The 26,723-nt window shown below is 44.0% G+C and overlaps 2 protein-coding genes across 5 annotated transcripts; one reads left to right on the top strand and one right to left on the bottom strand.

Annotated features, from left to right (window-relative positions):
• The first annotated feature begins 15,414 nt into the window (after nucleotides 1-15,414).
• LOC109746320 (beta-1,3-galactosyltransferase GALT1-like) lies at nucleotides 15,415-18,534 on the top strand. Its single transcript, XM_040391403.2, has 7 exons — nucleotides 15,415-16,491; nucleotides 16,576-16,790; nucleotides 16,868-17,149; nucleotides 17,270-17,398; nucleotides 17,484-17,663; nucleotides 17,739-17,846; nucleotides 18,182-18,534. Exons 1-7 carry the CDS (start codon nucleotides 15,690-15,692, stop codon nucleotides 18,386-18,388), a joined length of 1,923 nt encoding a protein of 640 aa, XP_040247337.1. The 5' UTR covers nucleotides 15,415-15,689; the 3' UTR covers nucleotides 18,389-18,534.
• A 735-nt stretch (nucleotides 18,535-19,269) lies between these two features.
• LOC109746314 (pyridoxine/pyridoxamine 5'-phosphate oxidase 1, chloroplastic) lies at nucleotides 19,270-25,273 on the bottom strand. Of its 4 annotated transcripts, none has more exons than XR_002228775.4 (14): nucleotides 24,828-25,273; nucleotides 24,666-24,704; nucleotides 24,081-24,248; nucleotides 23,887-23,992; nucleotides 23,003-23,166; nucleotides 22,655-22,897; nucleotides 22,482-22,570; nucleotides 22,343-22,393; nucleotides 22,162-22,252; nucleotides 21,286-21,390; nucleotides 21,141-21,211; nucleotides 20,018-20,113; nucleotides 19,756-19,900; nucleotides 19,270-19,681 (listed from the first exon to the last, which is right to left on the bottom strand). XR_002228775.4 is itself a non-coding variant. In XM_040392586.3 (14 exons), exons 1-13 carry the CDS (start codon nucleotides 25,188-25,190, stop codon nucleotides 19,834-19,836), a joined length of 1,653 nt encoding a protein of 550 aa, XP_040248520.1. In that variant the 5' UTR covers nucleotides 25,191-25,273; the 3' UTR covers nucleotides 19,270-19,681; nucleotides 19,803-19,833. The 4 variants fall into 4 exon arrangements, 3 of the variants coding, with proteins under 3 accessions (XP_040248520.1, XP_040248519.1, XP_073357635.1); XM_040392586.3 differs by having other exon boundaries at nucleotides 19,803-19,900; XM_040392585.3 differs by having other exon boundaries at nucleotides 19,847-19,900.
• Between the last annotated feature and the right edge of the window lie 1,450 nt (nucleotides 25,274-26,723).

The raw sequence follows: 26,723 nt of genomic DNA, 5'->3' as shown, positions 1-26,723 counted from the left end.
TTTCGCAAAACTGTAACCATAGAGCTTTCCACCAGCCAAATATGCATGTAGTGATACATTATTCTGTTCATTACTCTCTATGTGTTACATTGCCAGCATATTCCATGTGCTGGCCCGTTTTCGGGCTGCAACGTATCATGTTGTAGACTTTTCAGACGACGAGTAAGGTGCCTTAGGTCGTGGTCTTATACTCAGTGATGCCGTTGGAGTTGATGGACTCACTCTATCTTCCAAGCCTTCCGCTGTTATCGTTTTTAGATGGCCTTAAGCCGTATTTATTGTATTAAGTTCTCTTTTGAGATATTCGATCTAATAAGTGTGTGATTGCTACTCTGTTATAAATCCTTCAAGTACTGTGCGTGTCAGCATTACCGATCCAGGGATGACACTGATGCACAGAGACTAGACTGTTTGAGGTCTGGTCGCTACACATACTATATCGAGGGGGAAGGATTGTGCGAGTACGAGATCGATGAACAGAGGGGTGGGAGTGAGGCATGGACGGTGAGAAGAGAAGAGAGAAAGCTTGTGTTTGTGGTAGGAACACCTGGCTAGAGAGGCATATCGATCTATGTGTGCCGTAAAGAAGGAGCTAGGGGGGCCTACACACACCGTGGCTGAACGACCTAAAGTGAAAATACGAATTTGCGCGATGGGGCTAGAGAATGCTGAGGGAGGGTGAGAGGGATGCGGGCGTGTGCATGCACGAGAGAAAGTTAGCGCTAGCTACAAAGATAAGAGGATTGTGTGGGTGTAAAAGACGAATAGAGATCATAATTCATTATAAAAAGTGAATTCGGATATTTGAAGAATTTATCATAGTGTTTTAAACCGACGCATGCGTGAATATATATACGGTGATACACATGGTGTGGTTATGAACATGTTATACTACATATAATATATTTTATCTCTAATCTTATAAAACAGAGTTGTTGATGATGGTGTGCCTGCCATCCTGCAATATAGGCCGTCCGATTTATATCTGACGGATAGGAAGGAAACTATGGCAATTTTGAAAAAAGATACCCACACCCCTCTCCATATTTGCAAATAAGGCCTCCCCTCGATCATCTTGATGTTCCATGAAACGCATGGGCATCTTGCTAGTACTACATATAATATAGAACATTGATTATAATTTGGGCTAATGCGTGGCTTTTGCAGCTCACGGCTAAAAACTTGTCATAATGTAGGGGGAGGGGCACTATACTTTGTGTGATAAACACAGTGTACGTATGGAACATGGTTTAGATTATGAATATGTAGTTAGTACATCAAATGTACTATTATTTGGAATCAACATCAAATGTATTCATAAAATTGAATTTGAATTCATATAGTACACATAGTTCATATCTATCTTTATAGTAATCATGTGGTGTGTTGTTAAGGTAATACACGAATGATGGTTGAAGTTGGCAACAATCATGATTGTAGATTCTTATTGAAATAGAGAAATGAATTCAAATTCAGTTCGAATTGCAGCGGTAGTATAGACATTTCGAATGCACTAAAATGTTGGTATGAGTAGGTTACATGCATTATACAGCCAGCGAAAAAATTTAATTGGACATAACATGGATTCATAGCTTTGAATAGCATTTGTATAGTAAAACGGGACAAGACTCTCTCTTTGTGTGGTGTGAATAGTTTTATTTTTATTCTTGTTTTTTTCGTTGAGGAAAGTGCGAATGATTTGGTATGTACAAGTACAATATTACATGTTAGGCTTGTCCCTAAAATTCAACCCGCGCCTTGTTATATCCCGAAAATTCAGATATCGTGCTCCCAGAACTGGCACCTTCACAACCCTCGCCTTGTTATCCCGAAATTACAACGCGCACGAAAACTCCCTCCAGCTGCCAAATCCCGACACGCGAAATCCCCCTTCTAACCCTGAGCCGAAAGGGCCGCTAGTTCAAATCGGTGGGGGTACTTTTGTAACACACCCTATATTTTGGACAAGCGCGTCCCTAAGTCATGGTTCCTCCCTCCCATCGCCTCCTTTTCGCCATTCGAAATCCCAGGCCGCCATAACCTCTCCGCTCCAGCCGCGAAACCCCACCCTCCTCCGTCCGCCACCTCATCGCTACCTAGTCGGAGCCTCTTCCCCGATGACGTCGTCCACCGCAACAGCTCGACGTCCCTCATGCACCTCCCCGGATGAGGATCCGTCATCCATCTCGTCATCCCGCCAGTTCAGCCGCCCCGTCCTCCACCTCCAAGGAGCTGCTCCAATGATCGCCTCGTCTATCGCGGCTACTCCATCCCCACAGCGCCGCCTTAACCTGCTCCACTGGAACTGCAGCATCCTCACCGACTCCTCGGACGAAGCCGAGGCCTACTCGGCGCCACCAAAGAGGTTGTACACTCATTGCATCGCAACTTCTCCTTAACTCGACCTCCCGGCACCGACGGTGCTCCATCCCGCACCCCCATGGAGCGGCTACCTCGAAGTCGGCGCCGCGGGCGACATCTCCACAGCGGCTCTCCCCCAATGCGAGGCCCCTTCGGCGGCGACGTCCATACCAGCCGGATCTGCTGCTGCTGCTCCGGTTCTCGCTCGCTCACGCTGCTGCTTCTGCTCTCCCCCTCGATCGTGCTGCTGCACTGCTCCGATTTAGCTACACTTCAGTCGACTGAATCGACTTTTGGGTCAGTCAATTTTCAGGGGGTGGGGGCTCACCGGAGTTAAGGAAGAACCACCCGCAGCGGGGAGGGGGGCTCGCCGGAGAGGTGCCCCACTATCCATCTTAGGGTTCAGGGTGGGGCGATGGTCGCCGGCGGTGGGGGGCGCGGTGGTGGGACGGTGGCATGGGGAACGCCGGAGAAAAAGCTCGGCGCGGGGGAGGCCTAGAGGGCTGGCCGGGGCGGCACTGGACCGGCGGTGGGGAGTTGTTTCGGGCCGGCGAGGCGGCGCGGGGGGCGGCGGTTCGGCCGCTGGTGGCTGGCGGCTCAGGGGGGGTGCAGGTGGAAGATGAACTGCAGGCCCTCCCTAAACTACATGTGAAGTGCCTCTCTGCTACCATTGCGTTTAGTTTCGACAGTAACATTCAGATTCCACAGTAAATTTCAGTTTTGACAGTTAAGTTCAGAGTCAACAATTTTTACCTCATCTGTTGTAGTTAGGTGGTTTTTGGTGATGTAAATTTTACGAGCATAATTGGTTTGGTGCCAAAAATAGGCATGCCAATGTTTGGCATTGTACCCAATATTCGCTACTACTTGGTTGGTTACCGTGTTGTCTTGCCTATCTCACATAAAGTTGCCAATATTTGGCAAGTCTTTGTATTGCCAATATTTGGCAATTCCAACATTTGGCTAGCCAAATATTGGCAGCAAACCAATCATGCTCGTAAATCTATCACTTTTTGGTAATGTATTTAACATCATCTATAGGAGATGCTATTAGAATCCCACTTGAGATTAATGATGTATGTCTTGTGCTGCTTCAGCCTCGACATCTTACGGCTCACCGGAGCTGCTCCAACGACGGAATGATCCATCACAACAGAGCAGTGCCCTGGACGCCGTCTACAGATTCCTCAAATCTTCCTCCACACCTCCGACAGCCACCTCTGCCTCAACTTCTTCAGCGACCAACCCAATGATGCTGAGGTCGACACGGTTACAGCAAAGAGGTTATACACTTGTCGCATCACTTATTACTCTACATTCATGTCGATCCATTAGGGCTATTTTGGTTCAACAGAAAAACATAGCAATAGGAAATTTTCCTATGGCACTCTACTATTCAATTATTCATGCATTTGTTGAAAGGAATGGAGCAAAACATCCACTTGGACCTACTTTTCAAAATCCTATGCATGAAAACAAGACCAAGTGCATTAGTGGAAGAATAACATTCTAACTGTACACTCTTTCATATGGTTTCACTTTATTTTGGCCATGTTTCTTTGCATTCCTCTGCTCCTCCAATTCTTGTCAACCAAACACCCAAGTTGACAGAAATCCTGTGTTCACAAATGCTCTGTTTCCCATGTGCATTCCTAACCTATTCCGGTGTTTTTCCTCCTATCCCTGCGCTTTTAGAATCATGCAAGCCAAATGAGCCCTTACAGAATTACTTCAGTTATAGGTAGGTGTCGAAGAAAACTTTGTGTGGTTTGTCCTGATCCTGTCGCGACGTCATCCACCTCACCTGAGCTGCTCCATCGACAGAAGCATCCACCAAACCAAACATCACGACTCCTGACCGTCTTTCGCCGCCTCAGATCTCCTTCCCTGCCGCTGGCACCCACCGCAATGGCATCACCATCATCGACTCAGCATATGAACCTGAGGAGTACACGGGTCCACAAGAGAGGTCGCACTCTTTTGTTTCTGCTTATGTTATGCATTGCTTAATATTACCTGCTACATTATTGTCCTGTTCACCTCTTAGACTCCAAGTCAGGTCCAAATTGATGTTCAAACTTGAGTTCTAAATTAGTTGTGGGGCACATATCGAGGCAGCAATGAATAGTATCTCTGTCTAATATCTGGTTCACCTAGGGTATGCCTATGTTGTTCATCTTGGGTGGGAAACAAATAGTAAAGAAATCATCATCTGTTTTTTATTAAATTAAAGCAATCATCAGCCTGCTATCATTATTTTTGGATCCATCCACTGGTTGTTACCATTACTCTAGATTTCTGCATGCTCTCCTTACATAATCTCACTATATTTTTTTTGTATGCATGTCAGATATTGTACACAGTCATGTTGAACATGTAGAGAAAAAGAGAAGAGTTTTGCGTGGCAATACAATGCCATGCAGACATCGCTCCATGGTGGGTTCAATGGCAAACCCTCGCCCCCTCTCCAGATTGTAATCCAGAGGAAGATATCTGTTCTGAGGCGGATTCAGACGCGGCTGACCACTCCTATTTACCCCCCCAAGGTGTTTGCTCTAACTTGGCATGATGATGTTAGTCATATCATGCATATGTTTCCTTGCAGTGCCTACTTTCAACATCATATATGTCATCTGCTTAGTTTAGACATGTTCTGAAATGCCACCTGTTTAGTTTCAATATCATATATGGGAATTATGCAGTCTCATGTCTTTTAGCCAGCCATAATATATGTGAAATGTGCAATACCATCCTGTTTAACCAGGCATCATATATTTGAATGATATCTTGCCCATCCTTTTCTTCATTACATGTCCATTTGTCGATAATGTTTGTACATTAAACTACTCTTCCTGTGAATCATTCATTTGAGTGGGTGATGGAAAAATCTGGAGTGAAAACAAGGCCTTCAGAGCAGACAGTGCTACCTGTCGAAGCAGATCTCTTGCTGGGTCCCGATAGCTCCTCGGAGATGGATTCAGAGATAGATGACCAGTCCTATTCCCCCACCGAGGTGTATGCTCTAACTTGGCACGGTTATACTGCTCATATCATGCATATGGTGTCTTGCATTGCATAGTTTAGACATCACATACACAATATTCAACACCATGTTCTTAGTTCAGACATCATATATGTGAATGCCCTCTGCTTAGCATATAAATCACATATGTGAATTAAATCATGCGGTCCTGATTACTTAGATAACATGTATGTGAATTATGTCATGCGATCCTGTTTAGTTAGTCATCATATTTTGAATATGTTATGCTATGCTATCCAGTTTACATAGACATCATATATGTGAAATTATGTCATGCTATCCGTTTTAGTTAAACAATATACATGTCAACTATTTCATGCCCACTTTTTTCCACACTATCTATTGCATCTGTCTCTCATACAATGTATGTACATTCAACTATATTTCCTGTTTATCAGCCATTTGAATTGGAGCGGGTGATGGCAGTATCTAGCGGAGTAAAAACACGGTCTTCAAATAAAATAGTGCTACCTCTTGGTGGAGATAGCACCCCGGCTGTACATGCACGAGAACCAGCCCTACCACACAAAACCCAGACTCTCGCAGATTTTACCCCTACTGCGATGGACAGAGAACCAGCTTCACCCAATCTAACCCCAACCCCAGCAAATAGTAACCCAGTTCCTGTTGACACAGCACCATCTCCACCACAGAGCTCCCAAACAAGAGCAGTTAGTAAGGCAGCTCCAGTGCCCAAAGCGCCAGTACTACCACGGCGAACCCCAACTCCACTAGTTAGTACACCTATTCCTGTGGAGGAAGAACAACCAACCATTCATAGTTTAGCATCTATCGCATTTGATGTTGTTAAATCCTACGTGCGTATCTTCCCATCATGGAAATATTATACTGAAGATGAAGGAAAATGCCAGTTGCAGGTGTTTGTCCAGGAGTTATGTGTAAGTAATGTTATTCATGGCAATTACTTTGCTTTGTCCCATACATTCTACCTCCATGATGGTTATAATACAGCAAATTTTCCCATTTTTCTCTATAGAGAAGGACCAATTTGGAAACTCAGGATGAGGTAACCTATGCTAATACCTCCGCTATCTTCAAGAATGCTTGGTGGCAGTATCAGAATTACTTGAAGAAAACGTACTTCACTGGCAAAGAAACTCATCAAATTCCCTTACGTTCTCCTGAGACACATTTACTGGACGATGACTACGAACGCCTTGTTCTGTACTGGTCCCGAACCAAGAATGTGGTAAGGTCTATGAGCTCATTTTATTTTAAGTACTATATGCTTGCGTCTTACTGTACTCTATTCATGTAGAACAAGTGCTTAAACCTGAAGAACAACTGTTCTCATTTAATATTCCATTGCTATCATGCATACTGCTTTGCTCTTGTATCATTGTATTTACTCATACAAAATTATTTTTAAATTGAACGATCCAATGGAAACTCCAATGGCACAACAGGTATGTTTAGGCATGTTTCTTTAACAGGTTTGCTCTTATAAATAGCTCTGTTGATTTCAATTTCAATTGTGTATACAGTTGACTTCTCATATCATGCACGTTACTAGCATCACAACAGGGCCAATAGTGTTGTTGTACATGTAGACCCGTGGTACCCATCTGAAATCTTGTTGTGCCGTGTAGTTTCCCATGCTTTGTATTCTTTCAGTGCTGCTTTCTCTTGAACTGATATGATTTGAACCGTGTCTCTATTTTGATTTGGCAAGACAATGCAGTGACCATAGGACATATATATATGTTTGTTTGATGCTTTTATAATGTACTACTTGGTAATAGAAGACTTGGTAGTTTAATCTTGTCCACCTTACTAATGAACAGGTTCACCGAAATGAGTTTCATATACTAGTACATGCTAAACCTGTTATGTGTCTGCTTGTTTCTTCATTTAGAATGCTGACGGAATATTGGGGAAGAGTGCCTTATTAAGCAATGGTAAAGGAAGTAATGCAGATAAGGTTCAGGATCGAGAGACATCCTTGTTGGTCTCCAACAAAGCTGATAAAACAACTAAGGAAAACTATCTTGAAGACAGTGAGACAACCCCAAGGTCATGTCTTGGTTTACTGTTCGAGTTACTGGCCACTACCGCTTGCACAAGCTATTCAAACTCACTGTCTGAATCAGTTCGGTTTCTTGAGTCTCAACTACAAGCTGAAAGACATCGATCAACTGTGCTCCGACAAGAAGCGGAAGGACTGCGGAAGTCCCTGGTGCATTCAGATGCATACTTTCTGGTGCAACATTAAGCGTTGGAGGATTTTAGCGCCAAATAGGACAAAGCTACTAAGCTTGCTAAGCTTATTGCCAGCATGGTGGATACCCAGGATAACGTTTCTTGAGCTCTTCTGAAGTTGTTTCAGTTATGGACTTGTTTTGCTGCCGCGTTTATTTGCACTGGTGGCCAATTTTGACGGCCGGTGTATGTAATATGCTGCTTTGTTCCCTATATTTGCACTGGTGGCGAACTTTGATGCCCAGTGGATGTAATATGTGTAATAGCTGTAATAGGCTAGCATTAGTTGCTTGCTTATTTATTTCATTATTGTCTTGTTTAGTTGTTTGCTTGTAGTCACTGTAGTTCTTTCTCCGCGTTTTTCTAGTGGCCACAATAACCTATTTTTGGTAACTAAGCCACAATAATCATCATGGCAACACACGGGCCGTAGGATCCATGGGCCTCCCACGGGCCGTAGGATCCATGGGCCTTCTACGGGCCGTAGGATCCATGGGCTTTCTACAGGCCGTATGATCCATGGGCCTTCTACGGGCCGTATGATCCATGGGCTTTCTACGGGCCGTATGATCCATGGGCCTTCTACGGGCCGTAGGATCCATGGGCCTTCTACGGGGCGTATAATCATTTCGCCAAACATGGGCCATACTATTCATGGACCATAACGGGCCGTTAATAGGCCGTATTTGATAACGCTATGAAAATAGCCCAACGGGTTAACGGGCCACAAAAGGGTCGAATGTAACCACTGGTTGAATTTGGCCCACAAACAGAACAGGCCAGTAACGGACCGTAACTAACCGAATTCTAGAAATGAGCCCAAGAATAAATGGGCCCTTAGAAGGCCAAAAGGTAACACAGGCTGGAAACGACCGACGGGATAATGGGCCGTTAATGGGTATAAAGCGATACACTGTTCATTATGGGCCAGTTTCATCTTGGGCCTTTAATGGGACCAGAGTTATAAAGGGCCTCATATGGGCCGAAAGACATCATGGGCCATACATGGGCGGGAAGTTACAATGGGCTGGAATCATATTGGACGGCCCAGATGAAACTACTGGGCTTAATTCCGATAGGCCATAACGGGTTGGGAGTTAGCGGGCCGTAAATGGGCTATATACGAACAGGCCGTTAACAGGCTTTCTGTGGGCCGGCTCGTTACCTTTTGACCAAGTCAAACGGGCCGGCCTTTTCACCGGAATGGGCCTCTGTTGGGCCGTGCCACATGTCGACGTATCATACGTGCCTCATGTCCAATGAGTGGATGACATCTGTCCCAACGGTGAGCCAACACGTGTTTCCTCTGGCCAATGAGAATTTTAGATGTGGAAAATCCCCATTGGTCCGGGCTGTTAACGGGTTATCGGATCCAAAACCGGACCCGATAGCTTAACGACGACCCGTTACGGTGGATGCCACGTGTCGGTCACCCTTGACGAAAGCACTTCCATGACGCGGCATTTATCGGCATGGAAGTGGACACTTCCGTGATGATAATTTTGGTAATGTCATAGAACACTGCTACGACATCACATGTATGACTATCTTGATTATGTCATAAAATCGTCATGGATGTACATGCATGACAGAAAACGTGACCTACTGTGACAAACACGTATCATCACAGAAGTGTATTTTTTTTGTAGTGCTGCAAGTTGTTTGGTTGCCTGCATGCCCTCTTGCATGCATGGGCTGAACCACACTGCCTGGTGTTTGGTTGCCTGCATGTTAGTGGACAAACCCAAGGCTTGGTGTTTGGTTGTATGCAACGCCTGGTGTGTGGTAACCTCTTTGGCTAGTTGGTGAGGTTACCAGCACACTTCGGCACAACCATGTAGCACACATCATAAGCAGAGCAGAGTATAAACAGAGCATCAACTACTTAACAGCATAATTCAGATAAGCAGTACCACACTTCATAACAGTTCAACGCATAAACCATAAATAGTTCAAAGAAGACTCGATAGTACTTAGGAAGGAGGTGCCCCGGCCCTAGTCCTTGGTGGCGAAGGCTTCGTCGTGCTTCCCGCACTTGTTCACGACCTCAATGCCATCGTCGTCGAAGATGATGACCTTGAGGGTGTCGGGAGTGAGGAGCTTGAACATCACCATGTAGCCGATCTTGATCTGATGAACGGCTACATAGGTGGCCCAACCCTGACCCAGGGTCACCCTGCCGTTCATCAGCTTCACCGTCACCTTCCAAGAGCAGCCGGTGTTGTCCCTGAACTTGAACTCCGTCGGCACCGCAACGAAGTGCTTGGTAAAGTCCAGGAGCATGGGGATGCACTCAAGCTTCGGTGCAAGGATGACATTGCAGAAGTGAGTTGGGCCATCTTCCTCATGGTAGTGGTTGTAGTTGCGGCGCTTGTTGCTGGGGAGCTCCTCCATGCGCTCGTCGTCGCCAACCTTAGGTGTCTTCGGTTCTTCCTCGGCGGTGGGCGGCAGCACAACCTCAGGCATTGGATGAACGGGCTGCTTGCCCTTGTTGTCAACGGCCGGGAGCACCTCCGTGCCCATCTCATTGCTCTCCTCGATTTGCACACAATTCATGGAGTCAGGCACAGCACAGAGTTCATGGCTTATTGAAGAGCATGTAGTTAAAACGGCATGACTGTCACTCTTCCTCCTCTCCATCACACCTATATTTACTCACCCTGCCCACCACTACTTACCCACCCCCTCTCTTCTCTCCCTATCAACCTTCCTCCTCTCCATCGTCATGAGCTCTAGCTCCAGCTCCAACGCCAACCCCTTCCCTTGGCGTATTGGATGGAGGGCCTTCTTCCTCGGGTGGTCGGCTGACCGCACCAAGTTCAAGAACACCATGGAGGTGTGCTCGAACTTCGGCTCCATGCCTAACATGCAGAAGGAATCTGATGCAGTGCTCATGAGGGCCACTGCATAAGAGCTGAAGACGCTGATTCCTGACCCAGCGAAGGGCGCGATGGCAGTCGACATCATTCGCTTGGCCATGAATCAGGCCGTCTCCGACGACACTAAACGAAGGAAGAAGTGGTCCAAGTACAAGAACTACTGGGCTCTGACCGCCATGCCGCAGTGTACTGGGAGATGGCAATCGTGCCTCCGGCGGTCATCGGTGGGGAGCCTAAGGAGGCGGAAGAACCGGTGCAGATGCCAGTGAGGGCGCCGGAGCCAGGCCGTCGTACGTTGCAAATCGACCTCACCTCCTCCGACAGCGACGACGACCCGCCGCCCCGCATGGCGATGGACAAGAAGATGAAGGCCAACCACTCGACTCGCCGCTCCGCACGCCAGTGACGGCCGCCGCGGTTAGCCGGTGTCTGTTCTGTACCCCCAATCCCCCAATCCCCCTTCTACTACATCCGCATCTACCTCTATTCCGATCTTGCATGAACTAGTATGAAGTAGTATGAACTCGTATGAACTAAGTATGAACTGCCATGCTTATCTACCTCTATTCCTCATTCCCCTCTCCGCCGTGGATCAAATCTATCGCCGGATCGAACGCGAAAAAGTAGTGCATGACAAACAGAGAAGTGCTTACCGCCATTGCCGCGGGCCAGGTGATGATCCGCTCGCTGGTGATGGAGTCCGGTGGTCTTCTTGCTCTCCTCCGATCCGCCACCGCCGATGAGAGTTGGGAGAGTGGGGAGAGGGAGCGGTGAGGCTAATAACTGCCGGCACTTCGGGAAGCAACGCGGCTTCTCGAGCGTGGCCGGGCGCGTGCAGCCGCCGCCGCCCACGTGCCCCGCTCGGGCCTGGCCCTGGAGAAACTGCTGATTCGAGCGTTCCCAGGGAGCCAGGCCCAGGAGTGCTTTAAGGTTCGTGCCATGCAGGCCGAACAGTAAAACCAGGCAACCAATCGGCCCGTTTGCGTCCCGCGCGAGCCAGGCCGGGCCTCATGCAGGCAACCAAACACGCCCCATGTGGTTGTATTGGACGTGGATGCTATTCCTTGTATGCGGAGTTTGACATCAACGGTTTTACGCTGTCTTGAAGTCTTGATTTTTGAACATATTGCAACTTCTAACAGCAACAAACATAGCAGCACATTACTTTATTTGTAAAGAATCTATTTCCTCCGTTCGAGCTTACTGGGTCTCCTCGTATTTTGGGTCAAACTTTGATTATCTATATAACTAACAAAATATAGAGTATATGCTATAAAAATGTATTTTTTTGGATTTGTATTCAAAAGAGATTTTCCATGATAATATTTGTGACATATAGTTTATGTTTTACGAACTAAATCTATGATCAAATTTTGACTCAAAATAAGAGTGTCTAATAAAACCGGACAAAGGGAGTATTCTAATCCTGCCATCGATCACAAGCAGTGAAAAGAATAGCGCACCATACCGCCGCTAATAGCATGAAGTAATGTCTCACTAAATAAATCAGTGTATAATATCTTGCTAATAGCATATTTTAAGGCCACGTTATTTTGTTACAGCATGCTAGTTTTTTCATTGATCACAAGGTCTGACTAGGGCGCGCCTTGGCGCGTATCGGCACTAGTAAGTTATAATAAGGACCTGCCTTAAGCGTGCCCCGGTTGCACCACTTGCTCCCTCGATTTTCTCGCCCGTTAGCATTACACGCTTGCTCCCCTTCCTCCTCTCCTCGTCGCCATCTTCTCCCTCCTCCTCATCATCGCCATGACGAGCACATCTTCCCACTTGAAGCGTTGAAGATCGAAGCAGTACAAGCAACAAGGTAAGCGTCATCCCATATCCTCCCTTGCATGCAAAGTAGGAGGTCGTTTAGTTATACTCCGGTGCTTTGCTAGCTTCTTGCTCATTTGAGAATACGATGCAGTTTCTTGGCAGCTGATGCACGTTTAGCAATTCATCATCAGCATCATCAGTAAATAGATTATATCCACGTTTTGCTTTAAGTTTGGTATGTAGAAGCAGGTGTTTAAGGGTTATTACGGGTACATAGCTTAGCTTTGGAGAAGGAACGAGAAGGCAGGTCTGACGATGAAGAACAAATCAAAGATCATCACCTGGGAATAGCCGCCATGCATGTTCATTACTAGAATAAGAAAAGGGAGAAGAAAAAAGAAGGGCTTGGCTGCCGTCTACGCATTTCAAAGACGGCGTGAAACAACGACAAATGCAGGCTTGACTGGACCGGAGGCGCCCGGTCTGGCGCCATGCCACATTTGGCAGTTCCTGGCGTTGCATCGTCGTATCTTTAATTTGACAAACTACCGGCCAAGAAACTTTAAAGAATGCACTATACAAGTTCATTGGATTTGACATGGACGCTCAGGTTAATTTTCTAATGAAAAAAGGCTTATGAAAAAAATCAACAAATATATTTTGATGTTCTAAAAAAATTGATACAGAACACATATGTACATAAGGATGTATACTACATTTCTGTACAACTTCATGATGAAATACATTTCGGTGTGAGCTGCAAAAAAAAATATGATGGATATTTATAGTGAATAGCGCATGTGTTAGAAATACAGGTTTTTTTAGCTTGCACCAAACGTATTCATCATGAAAATTTACATAAATGCAGTATACATACTTTTTTTAAGTCTAAGGCACATCTAGATGTGCTCTAGTTATTGCACATCTAAGTGACTCAATCAAAATTGAAAGAAAAAGGAAGAACACAAAAGAAAATGCTTGCACGAATCTTCGCGTAAAATCAATGGCATAAGACTTAGATGTGCGATACTTAAGGCACATCTAGATGTGCTTTAGCAAAACTGTTTTTTTACTTCAAAAAATTTTATTTTTCAATAATCGATGCTCCATGGAATCCAGGATCCGAAAACAGTTTTTGGTTTTTAATATCTATCTATCTATGTATGATATACGGAAAGAATAATATAGATAAAAATAGGAAGGTGTGTTGAAAAATCATACAAAAAGCAGAACTTGCTGTAGCTCGCTATTAAATTTCATCAATACTTTGCCCATCTCATTCTCTCACAAAGATTTCTGGAGCCCTTGTTGTAATTTACAACGCGCTTCTCTTCTCTCTTCTCTCATCTATCCTCCAGCTCAGTACAAATCTGATGTGATAGTTCCTATAGTCTACTTACGTCATATTATACCTAATCTAACACTTTTTTTTCTTAAGTCAATGGTTCAATGACCTCGATAAAATTAAAATATTTATGTTTGCTTAATTGTAGTACTGGTTAGGAGTAAGTATGACGTTCCCGAGGAATAAAAGGATTAAGTATGGCCAACATCTCTTGATTATGTACATATATGGGCTCGTGAACACTACATATTTTTGTCATTACATTGTTAAGCATAAATTTGATCTTCAATATCTAAATAGCTAGCCCCTACTAATATATTTCTTTTAACATGCAAGCATGCCACCTCATCATGCAAATGCATGAGAAAACACCCACCTCAACAGTCAACAATGCATTGGAAAAGCTCACTTCAACATGCAAATATGCATGATAATTTCCGCTCTATTATGGTCTTTATATTTTATCTATGCAATAATCAAACACAAAAAAATCTCGTAAAAATTCAAACACAAAAAATCATATGTAATTTTACTTTTAGTTATCATATCATTACTCCAAATATTCACATTTCATACCACCAAATCTCATTAAAATAGATTGCAGAACATTCCCGCAACAACGTGCGGGGTATCATCTAGTACCAAAGTTAGATTCCAACCAATTACTCCCCAACGGACCCCTTCTCAAAATTGATATTTTCTACAAACACAAGACAAGTTTTTGCAACTTGTGTGCATGGTCAAAAGCTCATTAAATGACTTGGTGGAAGGTGCTCCCATAACTATTGTGTTTCACTAACTAATAAAAACTTTCCGAATATATGTGTTCCATATATTCGTATTTAAAATAAAAATCATGCACTACTATCTCCCACAACCTTGGACAACTAGATTTGGGTAGACCCGCTTGTACCGGTGGGCCGATGGTGACCAGCTCCCTATCCCAGTTTTCTTATGAAGCCGAGTCAAAGGACCCGGACTTCAAAATATGGGTCAGACCAATGTCCTAGTGGATAGCGACGGCTCATTCCCATCGTGAATTTTTAGAACTCAGGGGCTTACGAGGCCCTTGAAACTCGGGCAAAAATGGGGGGGGGGCATGACATGGCGCCTCCAATGTTGAAGCATGCCTTCTCATCTTTCTTCACACGCTTCCCCAACATTCCCATCAGCAACTGCGAATACGGCTCCAAAGGATGCCCCCTTCTCTACGGCTGCGACAAGCACACGAAGTCGAATCTGGGAAAGAGAGCTTCTAACCTCACCATAACAACTCGGAGGGTCGGCATGATTAAGTCGATCATGGTGAACTTACCACAAGAATCTTGGTTTGTTGCTCCTTGGACTCCATCTAGAGAGGTTGCTCCATGTACGCTATATTGATATCCAATGATGGCAATTTACTCATGGGCGCGAGTACCCGTGGGTACCCGGCTCACATGGATAGGGTATGGACACATTTTCTTGCCCATGGGTGATGCCCAAACCCAACTCGACTAGTCATGGGTAGGGAATGAGTATGATGTATTGATTATCGCAAAAAAATTATAAGCTAGCTCGTGAAATAGATGCATTGATTTAATGAAAGACACACAAACAACGTCATGAATATAGTGCTTTTCAAAGGGCATAATGATCATTGTCCCACGATTAAAGTTATTAAATGCATATTCTCTATTTTATTTGGCACAATGTTTACGTTGGTTATAGAACTGTAGTAGTATTTCTTAATTCTTATCACATAATATAAATATGCACACACTTCATTCGCTAAAGGAGGTCTAGTTTTTTTTTGTTTTTTTTCTTTTTTTTGCGGGGGAAGGAGGTCTAGTTAACCCAAAAACTAAAAGAGTTTTCAGTTCCTATGGCATAGTTCGTTCCCATTGTATATGATGCATGTGGCATGCTAAGGAGAAAAGAATGCTTACATTGAAGCTAAAGAAGTGACGATAATTACATCGACAGGTGCTATGCTGGATAGACTGCAAGTGCAAGGGCTAGTTTTCCATTCAAATCAGCAGTGCCCTGCCTGATTGCCACGGTTCCATAGAAAGTGAGATCGGAGATGTGGACAACAAAGCAGCTCTGCATCGCAGTTCTGATCACCTTCTTTTCTCCGCTTATCGTGCGACATTTGATATTGAACAACCCCATATCAGGAACATCCCGCTATCAAATTCTCCATGCCAATCCCCTTACATGGCTCAGCAACCGAGTGGACGCAGATGCACCGGCAGCCAATCCAGTGAATGCGCAAGTGGTATCATTGCCAGCGGATGATTCAAGCAGCCTGGATCCCAGAAATTCCTCTACTAGTGTGGTATCATCACCAACGGATGATTCAAGCAGTCTGGATCCCAGAAACTCCTCTACTGAAAGACTACACTGGCTAGACACATGGAACCATATGAAGCAGCTAACCAACGTTTCCACTGGCCTTCCCCATGCGACCGAAGCGATCAAAGATGCAAGAACCGCATGGGAAAACTTGACGACAACGGTTCAAAATGCAACTTCTCCGGGATCGGAGAAGCGGAGGCTCTGCCCGTATTCGGTTCGCAGAATGGACGCTTCCAAGTCGGCGGGCGGTCACTTTACCATGGACATACCGTGTGGGCTTGTCGCAGGTTCTTCCATAACTGTCATAGGCACTCCTGGCAGCCTGTCTGGTAACTTCTGGATTGATCTTGTCGGGACGGCACTCCCGGGGGAACCTGAAGAACCCATTGTGCTGCGGTACAATGTTCGTCTAACCGGCGATAAACTTGCTCAAGGTCCGGTCATAGTGCAGAACGCCTTCACTGCAAGTAATGGCTGGGGTTATGAGGATCGTTGTCCCAACAGCAACTCGAACAATGCAACTCAAGGTACTTTAAACTTGCTTATAAATTGCTTACTAGTAGTAGTTATTATTGTGGTGCCTCACACCACTTATCTGACATCTTTCACAGTGGATGATTTGGAGAGATGTAATTCCATGGTGGGCAGAGAAGAAAAGAGCATAAAGAACTCTACACATCACGCTGGTCCCAAGCAAGGTGGAAAACCAAGCACATATTTTCCTTTTAAGCAGGGATACCTTGCTATCACAACTCTCCGGGTAGCGCTCGAAGGAATACATATGACGGTTGACGGGAAACATATTACTTCATTTGCATACCGAGCGGTAATCTTCTCCCGTGTAGATCATGAAATAAATGTGATGTTTTGTCAAATCCTTACGGTCTGAGTTTCTGTTATCAGGGCTCGGAACCTTGGTTTGGCACTCAAGTAAGGATTTCTGGTGACTTCAAGCTAGCAAGTGCCATTGCAAGTGGACTGCCTACCTCCGAAGACTTGGAAAATAGCTTGGATCTTGAAATGCTGAAATCATCACCTATTCCAGACGGCAAAGATCTTGACCTTCTGATCGGCATCTTCTCAACAGCAAACAACTTCAAGCGTAGAATGGCGATTCGAAGGACCTGGATGCAATATGATGCTGTGCGTAACGGAACAGTTGCGGTCCGATTTTTCGTTGGCCTGGTAAAATACTAAGCGATAGTTATGTCAGTCAACTGTCCAAGGGTTTCAGAGTGTTCTTTTACTGCTTCCGTTTACAGTCCTTAATCCTGACACGTTTGGTATTGTTTTGTTTATTAAAAGCATACGAACCTGATGGTAAATAAGGAACTCCGGAACGAGGCACGCACATATGGTGACATTCAGGTGTTGCCCTTTGTTGATTACTACAGCCTAATCACATGGAAGACACTGGCAATATGCATATATGGGGTAAACATTGATCTTCTTCTCACAATTAATTTAGGCTTCTCCATTTCTTCTGCTTTTTTGTGCTTAACTGTGGTCTTTTGAACAGACCAACGCTGTGTCGGCCAAGTATCTAATGAAAACAGATGATGATGCTTTTGTTCGAGTACATGAAATCTACTCCTCGGTTAAACAGCTGAATGTCAGCAACGGTCTGCTCTATGGTCGTATCAATTCAGATTCAGGTCCTCACAGAAATAGTGAAAGCAAGTGGTACATAAGCCCGGAGGTAATGTCCCCACATAGAAAGATTCGCTGCCGTAAACATGGGTATCAAGATTTCTGATGTATTCTGCTTCTGTAGGAATGGCCTGAAGAGAGATACCCACCATGGGCTCATGGACCAGGATATGTGGTTTCAGAAGACATTGCGAAGACAATCAACACTTGGTATAAAACAAGTCGTCTAAAGGTATTTCTGGTTAGGCAGAAGTGTAACCTATGGCTCTGTGATATACAGTACAGTACATGCTAGATGAAAACTAATTTACAAACGACCGGTCAAGTGCCAAACCACAAACAAGTCACCTAGAGGTATACTGATTTAGCAAAAATGGGCTATGATTTCCCTCCTGGAACAAAGAAAAACTAGCTGAGAGAGGCACATTCAAAGCTATAATTTCGCTATTCTAAAAAGAACTCTACTGTACCTAAGTCTAGCCTCTTATTATTTGATCTTCTCTGCTGCTACCAGCTGACAGATTGTATAGCTAAACAAGATGTTATCTACATCCTTCATTCTTGCAGATGTTCAAACTAGAAGATGTGGCAATGGGCATATGGGTTGACGAAATGAAGAAGGGTGGTTTACCTGTGAGATACGAAACAGATGAGAGGATTCACACTGATGGTTGTAAGGAGGGGTACATTGTTGCTCACTATCAAGAACCAAGGAATATGCTATGCATATGGGAGACACTCCTAAGGACAAATCAAGCAATGTGCTGCAACTAACTAACTAGTAATGCAGAAGCAATTCCGATGATGTGAATGTTTTTAAAAATTCACAAACATTTTTAAATCATGATCCTTTTTTGAGTTCACCAACATGTTTTAAAATCTTCAAAATAAATAGAAGGGAGGCACTGCGGTCTGTCGATCCGTTTTTGTTTGGGGGGCAAACAGTTGCAACCGGTTTTCTCAGTAAGCCAAGGGAGTCATCGCCGGTTTCTGTGGGGAGCGAACGAACACTAGGCCAGTGGTGTACTAGTAACAGGTTTGTGGAGGAACGGCAGCGAGGGCACGGATGTTGGAGACGGAGAGCCTCAAAGACGACATGTACCACATTATCGCCTCCCTCGTCGCCCTCTCCACCTAGCCCGCCGGAGAGCCTAGCAGATAACTCCAGCACAACTAAACAACAGCAGCATCCGTACGTGTGCATTGCCATGACACGCAATCGATGTTTCCAGTCCCCAATTCATGATCACCAAATCCATAGAAACTGTAGGTACAAACAATTCTCGGTTTACACAAAGATCTTCAGAGCACAGATGTTCACATTCAGATTTAGTACCCACTATATGGCTGTTCACATCAGAAGGTTAATTAACTCATGAGCTACCAAGGGCCTGCTAAATGCGTGTGAAAGCAGTGAAAACATTACCACTGACTAGCTAATTAGTCAAAATCAATCAAAGCAACAAGCATGGAACTCATAGTTCACATTGTAACTCGGAGTACTCTGTTTTGTGCCAATGCATCAGAGGTGTCTCAATCTAACTAATGCCCCCTCCGTCCCGTAATAGTAAGACGTTTTTACAAGCTAGCATAGCTTGTAAAAACATCTTATATTGTGGGACGGAGGGAGTACTAACTTTTAAACCATGTACCAATACAAGTTTTAAACCATGTACATTTAATATACCATGTAAGTTTTTTAATAGGAAAATACCATATAATTTGTCAACACACAACCCTGACAAGCTCGGTCGTCAATACAGGAAAAATGGACTCTACATATTTGTCAGCAAGTTCAGACTTTCACCAATTCATTTATGTGAAAAGAGTCGAGACACTAAGAAATAGTAGCACATGAGAAGTATCCAATGTGAAGAGAGCCCTCGGTTACAGGCTGGAAACCATGGAACATAAGGGTTGCACATCCTGGGCCGATGGCCCATGTGAGTTCGGAGTAGCGCCAGTCATCAAACAAACGAGCAACATAACAGCAATCTTCACAGCCTGCCTCGCGAGTTTGGGCCCGCTGCATTAAATCGGCTTATACGCCTCATGTATCCTGCTTTTCTGCATTCACATATATATCACGAAAATACATCTAGCACACATCTCCAATCAAGAAATTGCAGTCCATTAGGTACCAGGAGCAAGTGTGCGCAGGTACCAAAACGACACCCCCTTTTATTACCAAGAGGCGAGAGCTTTAAGGAGGTTACTGATCAAGGGGACAACCTTTGGATGTGCCATTCTGTACTCCCACCTACTTCTCGCTGTGAATACTGTAGCCTGTTTATATCAAAAAGTATTGTGTTCAAAACTACATTGACATGCTCACGGATAATCAAATGAGGGTTTCTGACAAAATCAAAATTGATAATCAAATGACAAATGTACAGAACATACCGGTCATGCAGACGAGACTGTTGGCCTTGCCAGAACTCAAAAAGATTTGGTGTCAATCTGTACCCACCCCAGTAATCAGGTTTTGGGATGAAGCTACTGCAGAACAAGAAAACAGCAATGGGGTTAAAAGAAGCAAGAATTCAGGATTAACATGCAGCAGCTAACTAAAGATTGTTACACTTTAGCAGCTTAGACTGACGCACTAACTGCACTTGATAGGCATCTAATCACAGATAGGACACAAGTGATTCATGCCAACTATGCCACACTAATACCGACATACTGGCTAGCCTTTGAGCTGTACTCTCCAACTCCCTCTCTCTCCAGACGTAACAGGAGTAAATGAATCCATTTCCGTTGCTCCAGATATGGGACTAGGGACAGAGAGTTACCATAATGTGCTGAAGCTCCAACAGAGGATCGTTGCAGTGCATGCTTTTCATGATGTTGTATTCACAAATACGTTCCAAAACAAGTGACGTGGTTTTAGTTCAAATTTAAACTAAAACCACGTCACTTATTTTGAAACGAAGGGAGTAATATGCAATATGAAGATGCAGACATTAAGGTTGTTGAGTACACCCCAAATAAATTTCAGCACTTCGACAACTGTTCACGAAACTGGGTTTATGGCAGCAGGGTTGCCCTGTCCTTGAATCTAGGGAGTATTAAACTGGTGTCGCAGTTACCATTAACGTGGTAAAGTAGAAATAAACTGCTTGGAAACAAAGCAGCTAGGGTGAATTATTCGTGTTAATAAAAAAGAAATGGCATGGATGACAAAAAGACTGGCTTTTCATGGAAGTAGCATGATTCTTTGACCGAATCAGCTGCAGCTCTTACAGATGCTATTTCTATAAAGCATATTATCTGAATAGGAAATTAAAGATAGAGTTAGGGAAATCCTTTCTTGAGGGTCAAGTAATTTTTTCATCTATATAGGCACCCACTTGTATTAGTCTCTAAGTTAACCAACAAGAATAATTTATCAATCTCTTCTCCCTTGTTCGTCATCAATAATCTATGTTTTACTCATCCCTTAGCTATCTTTAAAACACCCAAGGATGCTTACAGAAACATGCAATCGAGACCAAACATGGGTGCAGCTGGCATACTGACTCACCCATCAGAATATTTTTGTTCCAATTCCTTGTACGCTTGTTGGAGAACTTCTCTTCCAGAAATGACAGTGCTCTAGAAATAGCATAGTTAATACTGAATCTTGCTTTGAAGCGCTCTGCGACAAAAATAAACTAGAACAACAATACCTGCTTGCTAACAATAGCACCAAGCTGACTTCCACGTGGGCGGCTGTGGAAATACTTCTCAGATTCTTCTTCTGAGACCTTCTGAACTGACCCTTCTACTCTAACCTATGAAACAATAAAGGTCAGCATCAGCCAACAAGAGCACTTTTAGTATACGCTGTTTTCTCAGTCAGTTTGAAACAGATCGTTCCACTGGAGCGTTAGAAATATGACTGAACTCAGCACCTGACTGAATTTACAAAATATGCGATAAATAGGAATTCAGCATGTATTTGGTTTTAAAAACAAAAAAAATTGATGTACCAACACCAAACTAAATTACCAAGCAAACCAACATATCATTTATTTGCCTTGAAGACCCATTGTATTTCAACACATACCGAACCAAAGTTGTTTCACGTTAATTTAGTAAACCACACTGAAAGTCTGTTTGGTAAATCTCTTGCCTGGTTGAAAACTATGTTGCATAAAAATATACCAAACATGCCTCATGAGTTCATTCCTTACTCCTTGTTAAACGAATACACCAGATGCATCAATGTTCGTTGTTCTCACTTATAACTGGTACCAAAAATCAGATGGAACATGAAATGAGACCTAGTCTAATAATTAAATACATGGTAGAATAATGAAGAATGTCGGATTTGAGAAAAGACCAGAAAAGAAGGACGCACAAAAACAAGAGATTGCTTAACAGATCAGCTTACAAATAAATGCAAAACCAGATTATGCTGAAAGAGGTGAGACCATATTTCACATATCTTACACCAAGCATAGTATAGTTTTGGAAAGGCCTGCCATTGTGTTGCTTTCGCCCTCTTGCTACTGGCAATAAAAATATCCTATAATAGTAGCGCATGCGGTTGGTAAAATCACCTGTCGGTTCATCTCATTCCAGTAGAAAAGAAGTGCCGCATTTGAATTTTCCGATAAATCATGTGCTTTTTGGCTACCGTAATTTGTGTACCTGCACAAGACCCAATAAAGGCATGAGTAACAAAATTGTAGGGAGGTCACTGCAATGGATAATTGTTTAAAATGGTGATTATTGACGTACCAAACAAATCCCTGCTTATCAACGCCTTTTAAAAGAACCATTCTTGAAGAACTGCCCATAAATTAACGACAAAGAAAAATATCATTATTAGTAACCAGTTTTGTAAGCTGAAAGGAACATTAAGGAAAGAGAATCATACGGCTTTCCCGCTTTATTGACAGTTGTTAAAGCCATGGCATTTGGTTCGCGCAGGCCAGCAGTAACTGCTTCATCAAACCAACTACGAAACTACAGCAAAGAAACAGTCATCAGAATATAATATTATTGAAAAATTGGCTTATGATTTCCGGAATTACTTCAAGTTAATCGTACCTGGTCAAATGGATTAGGCATCACTTGGTTCTCAAGAAGTTCTGGGGAAATATAATTCTCCCTGAGAGATGAAATGTCAACTGACGGCACTTTTCCAATTCTTACACACATGGAGGTTCCAGGATATGGTGGAAGTTCGAGCCCATATTTGCTCGAAATGGGAGGCGGGACAAACCTACCCCCTAGGAAATGGTGGGGCCCAGTAAATTTTTTGGCACAGAGCTTTGGTGCAGTCAATGATACCTAGACATTCCGCAATAACTTGAGAACTAAAATTTGTCATGGTTAAATGGTTATCTATAATGATGATGCATGAAATTTTCAAAAAATCTTTCAATAGATGCTAACCAGCATATCAGGCTTAATTCCTCCTCCACTGACATCTCCCTCTTCTACATGCCACCCAGAAGGGATATCAACAGAAACAATTGGTGGTCTTTTCGCTGAATCACCAACAACACTCAATGAAACAAGCATTTGGATAAGATCATCAAAGGGTGGTCGGGGTGTTCCTGAACAATAGTTTCCAAAAACAAAATTTTAAGTAAGAATGATGGGGAATATATGGTATAACTGTGGAAAACAATCACATAGCCTGTTAGTTCAATTCCATTCAGTTCACACTTCAAATGGTAGCAGTACTTTCTTAATTAACAGATTACAGATCATTCTTTCTTTTATAAGATTCTGCATTAAACTAAGCCACTTGCTCCCAGCACCCTTCTGTATACCTATATTCCAAAATACCACTTGATACAGGAACAGTAACCCCATGTGTTTACTAAATGATCATGTTATGTATGAGTATGATCAAATTCAATTTACCCAAAAAGCTGCTAACACTTTCCATCCTGAAAATCATTGTTCTTTATTCTTGGAGCTCAACCATTGTTTTGATTAGATTATGCATAAAAAATTCTGACTTGTGCAACCTATGTGTTATGCATACATTCAGCTCCTCAACTCCTGCTGATACAGGGACAACAACGAACATTGTTTCATTGAGAACATACAACAACAACAAAGCCTTTAGTCCCAAACAAGTTGGGGTAGGCTTTCATTGAGAACATATGAATTACTTTAAAAAATCATATAGCGTAGAATATTCACATTGAGCAAAACAGGGCAAACATGTATAAATGATAAAAATATCTGACACGAGCTTTACATAAATCAGTGGTCACAAATCAGAACAACACAAAAGGTTAAGAGGATATAAAAATCCCACATACCATGAAATGAGAAACCAAACATCGCGTCAATAACAATGTCATACTGCCCTGATAAGTCCTGAGGTAGGTCTTCAACAGGCACAAACGGGATAGCCAGCGATTCAAGCTACAACATAAAGATGATTAAAAGAATGATACTGGAAAAGGGTACCATATGGCACACCAAGAAAATTGTGGAGTCCATCAAAGATTACCTGAGTAACAAGGCCAGAATAAAGAGGTTTGGCGGTACGTTTTGGATAACAAACAAAGGGCTTGTATCCAAAATGATAAAGATGGCGAGCAGCAACCAGACCATCACCACCATTATTTCCCGGACCACAGATGATAAGAACCCTCGTATGCTCACTCAGCTTATAAACCTGTGTTGATCATGAAAATTTTCACTAAACAGAAAGAATAACTAATAAAAAAAGAAGGGGCCTGAAAAGACAAACATGATCAAGGACATAGATGATAGCTCACGTAGAACATTAGTACTACCTCTATGTCTGATCAGTTCCTATCTTTTCAACTAGTTAGTGGGAGTTCACAACTATCAAGAGACCATAGTACTGTATTGCCCAGTCATTTTCTTTGTAGTGGTCTCCTCTTGAGTGCTTTAATGGCGACATCTTTCTATCATTTCGCAACAACAGCAAGCTGCTGCTGCTGCATAGTCTAGATGGTCTAGTGCTAGACAATTAACCAGCTAACTGGTAATTAGCACGGCAACCAGAACAACAAGCCAACATGGCAATACAGTTCAAGAGCAGCACAGAAAGTCAGGTGTCTTATACCTCCGCGACGGCCGTAGCGACGCTTAGCCCGGCGAGCTCCTGCAAGGAAGCAAGCCCAGATCAAATCAAGCAGTCAGCGCCAGAGAGCCCCCGTCCCACAACCGCGGGGTCAACAACAACAGGTGAAATGGGAGCAGGGGGCGGTGGTTCCCCGGCACTTACCATGAGCTGGTCGACGCTGAAACCGAGGGGGCCCATGAGCTGCTCGTCGATATCCGCAGCGTCGCGCTGCGAGAGGTGCGTCACCTCCGCGGCGGCGGCGGCCGCCGTCGACGTCGCCAGCGACGCCATGGCCTGCCTGGGCGTGGGGGGCAGGGCCCGCGGCGGCGCAGCGGCGGCGAGGAAGGCGAGGCCGCGGCGGGGCAGGGAAGGGAGGCGGAAGTGGGGGCTAGGGTATGGGGACGGAGGAGGGCAGAGCGGAGCGGCGGTGGCGGGGGCGGGGAAGGTGGAGAGGAAGAAGGGCATAACACGGGTGGTGCTGGCGAGACCGGATTTGTTGCGGAACTTGGACACGGCGGTCAGCATCGAGCGCTGGCGGCGGCCGGGACTGGGCGCTCGCACCGCGGTGACTGGCTCAGCGCCTCAGCTGGCTGGTGTGTATGTCAGGTGTCATGTACCGGGTGGCTGCTAGCCAGCTGGGTGATGTGGCGTGTCAAGGGTTACATAAAATTTTGACCTGAAAGGGTTGATGTATGAAAAATGTTTAGGCCTCTTTGGTTCATAAAAATATTGTAGGAATGATAAAGGTTAGAAACTTTGTAGAAAAAATTCCTTTAAAGCCCTTTGGTTTGTAGGAATGGATTCCTATTCCTATATAGGATATGAATAAATTCTTCACATTTCAAAAGAAAAGAAAATTAACCTAGACTCAATGAAAAATTCCTATCCTATGCATCAAATGACATCTCTTTCTATATACGAATTGAGATGCATGTCATCTTACTTCCTATGATTTTTCTATTCTTATTATACTAGTCCTATCCTAAGAACCAAAGGAGACCTTAGAATGCATGGATGCACCAACCAAAGAGATGAAACTTGGAGCCCTCCTGGGCCACTCGGGGGAAACCCTAGCAGCCGCAGGCCCGGCCACTACCTACCGCTCACCCCCACATCGCGTCGTCGGAGGGCCAGCCGGCGAAGCCGCGTCACGCCCTAGGGTGGCGGAGGCGAGGTCATTCTCTTCCTTCTTCGCCCCCAACCTCTCCCTCCCCCCTCCCCCATCTGGTGCTTGGTGGCGTCGGGGCGGTGGTGGCCTTCCCTGGCAACTCCTTCCTTAACATGCTGGCAGCGTGATGACCCACAAGTATAGGGGATCTATCATAGTCCTTTCGATAAGTAAGAGTGTCGAACCCAACAAGGAGCAGAAGAAAATAATAAGCGGTTTTCAGCAAGGTATTCTCTGCAAGCACTGAAATTATCGGTAACAGATAGAGTTGTGATAAGATAAATCATAACGGGTAACAAATAAATAAAGTAACTAAGGTGCAGCAAGGTGGCTCAATCCTTTTTGTAGCAAAGGACAAGCCTGGACGAACTCTTATATAAAGCAAAGCGCTCCGGAGGACACATGGGAATTGTTGTCAAGTTAGTTTTCATCATGCTCATATGATTCGCGTTCGTTACTTTGATAATTTGATATGTGGGTGGACCGGTGCTTGGGTGCTGCCCTTCTTTGGACAAGCCTCCCACTTATGATTAACCCCTTACGAAGCAACGCATAAACTAGGGTTTAAACTTCTGTCACTCTAGCAACCCATCATCTATTTATTACTTCCCAATGACTTTCCCTAGGCCTAAATAATGGTGAAGTGTCATGTAGTCGACGTTCACATAACACCAGTAGAGGAAAGACAACATACATCTCATCAAAATATCAAACGAATACCAAATTCACATGATTACTTATAACAAGACTTCTCTCATGTCCTCAGAAACAAAAGTAACTACTCACAAAGCATATTCATAATCATAATCAGAGGAGTATTAATTATCATTAAGGATCTGAACATATGATCTTTCACCGAATAAACCAACTAGCATCAACTACAAGGAGTA

This window comes from Aegilops tauschii, chromosome 6 (assembly GCF_002575655.3).
Source record: "Aegilops tauschii subsp. strangulata cultivar AL8/78 chromosome 6, Aet v6.0, whole genome shotgun sequence".
In the NCBI taxonomy this organism is placed as follows: Eukaryota; Viridiplantae; Streptophyta; class Magnoliopsida; order Poales; family Poaceae; genus Aegilops; species Aegilops tauschii.
The sequence above is the reverse complement of the archived record's forward strand: the minus strand, read 5'-3'. Positions and strand labels throughout refer to the sequence as shown.

Excerpts from the sequence above, each read along its gene's own strand:
- LOC109746320 (XM_040391403.2), top strand. The coding sequence starts at position 15,690 with ATGTGGACAACAAAGCAGCTCTGCATCGCAGTTCTGATCACCTTCTTT. Across the intron at positions 17,150-17,269 it reads TCCGATTTTTCGTTGGCCTG|CATACGAACCTGATGGTAAA; the intron begins GTAAAATACTAA and ends GTTTATTAAAAG. Across the intron at positions 17,847-18,181 it reads ATAAAACAAGTCGTCTAAAG|ATGTTCAAACTAGAAGATGT; the intron begins GTATTTCTGGTT and ends TCATTCTTGCAG.
- LOC109746314 (XM_040392585.3), bottom strand. The coding sequence starts at position 25,190 with ATGCTGACCGCCGTGTCCAAGTTCCGCAACAAATCCGGTCTCGCCAGC. Across the intron at positions 24,249-24,665 it reads TCGCTACGGCCGTCGCGGAG|GTTTATAAGCTGAGTGAGCA; the intron begins GTATAAGACACC and ends TGATCAACACAG. Across the intron at positions 20,114-21,140 it reads GAACAAAAATATTCTGATGG|TAGCTTCATCCCAAAACCTG; the intron begins GTGAGTCAGTAT and ends CTTGTTCTGCAG.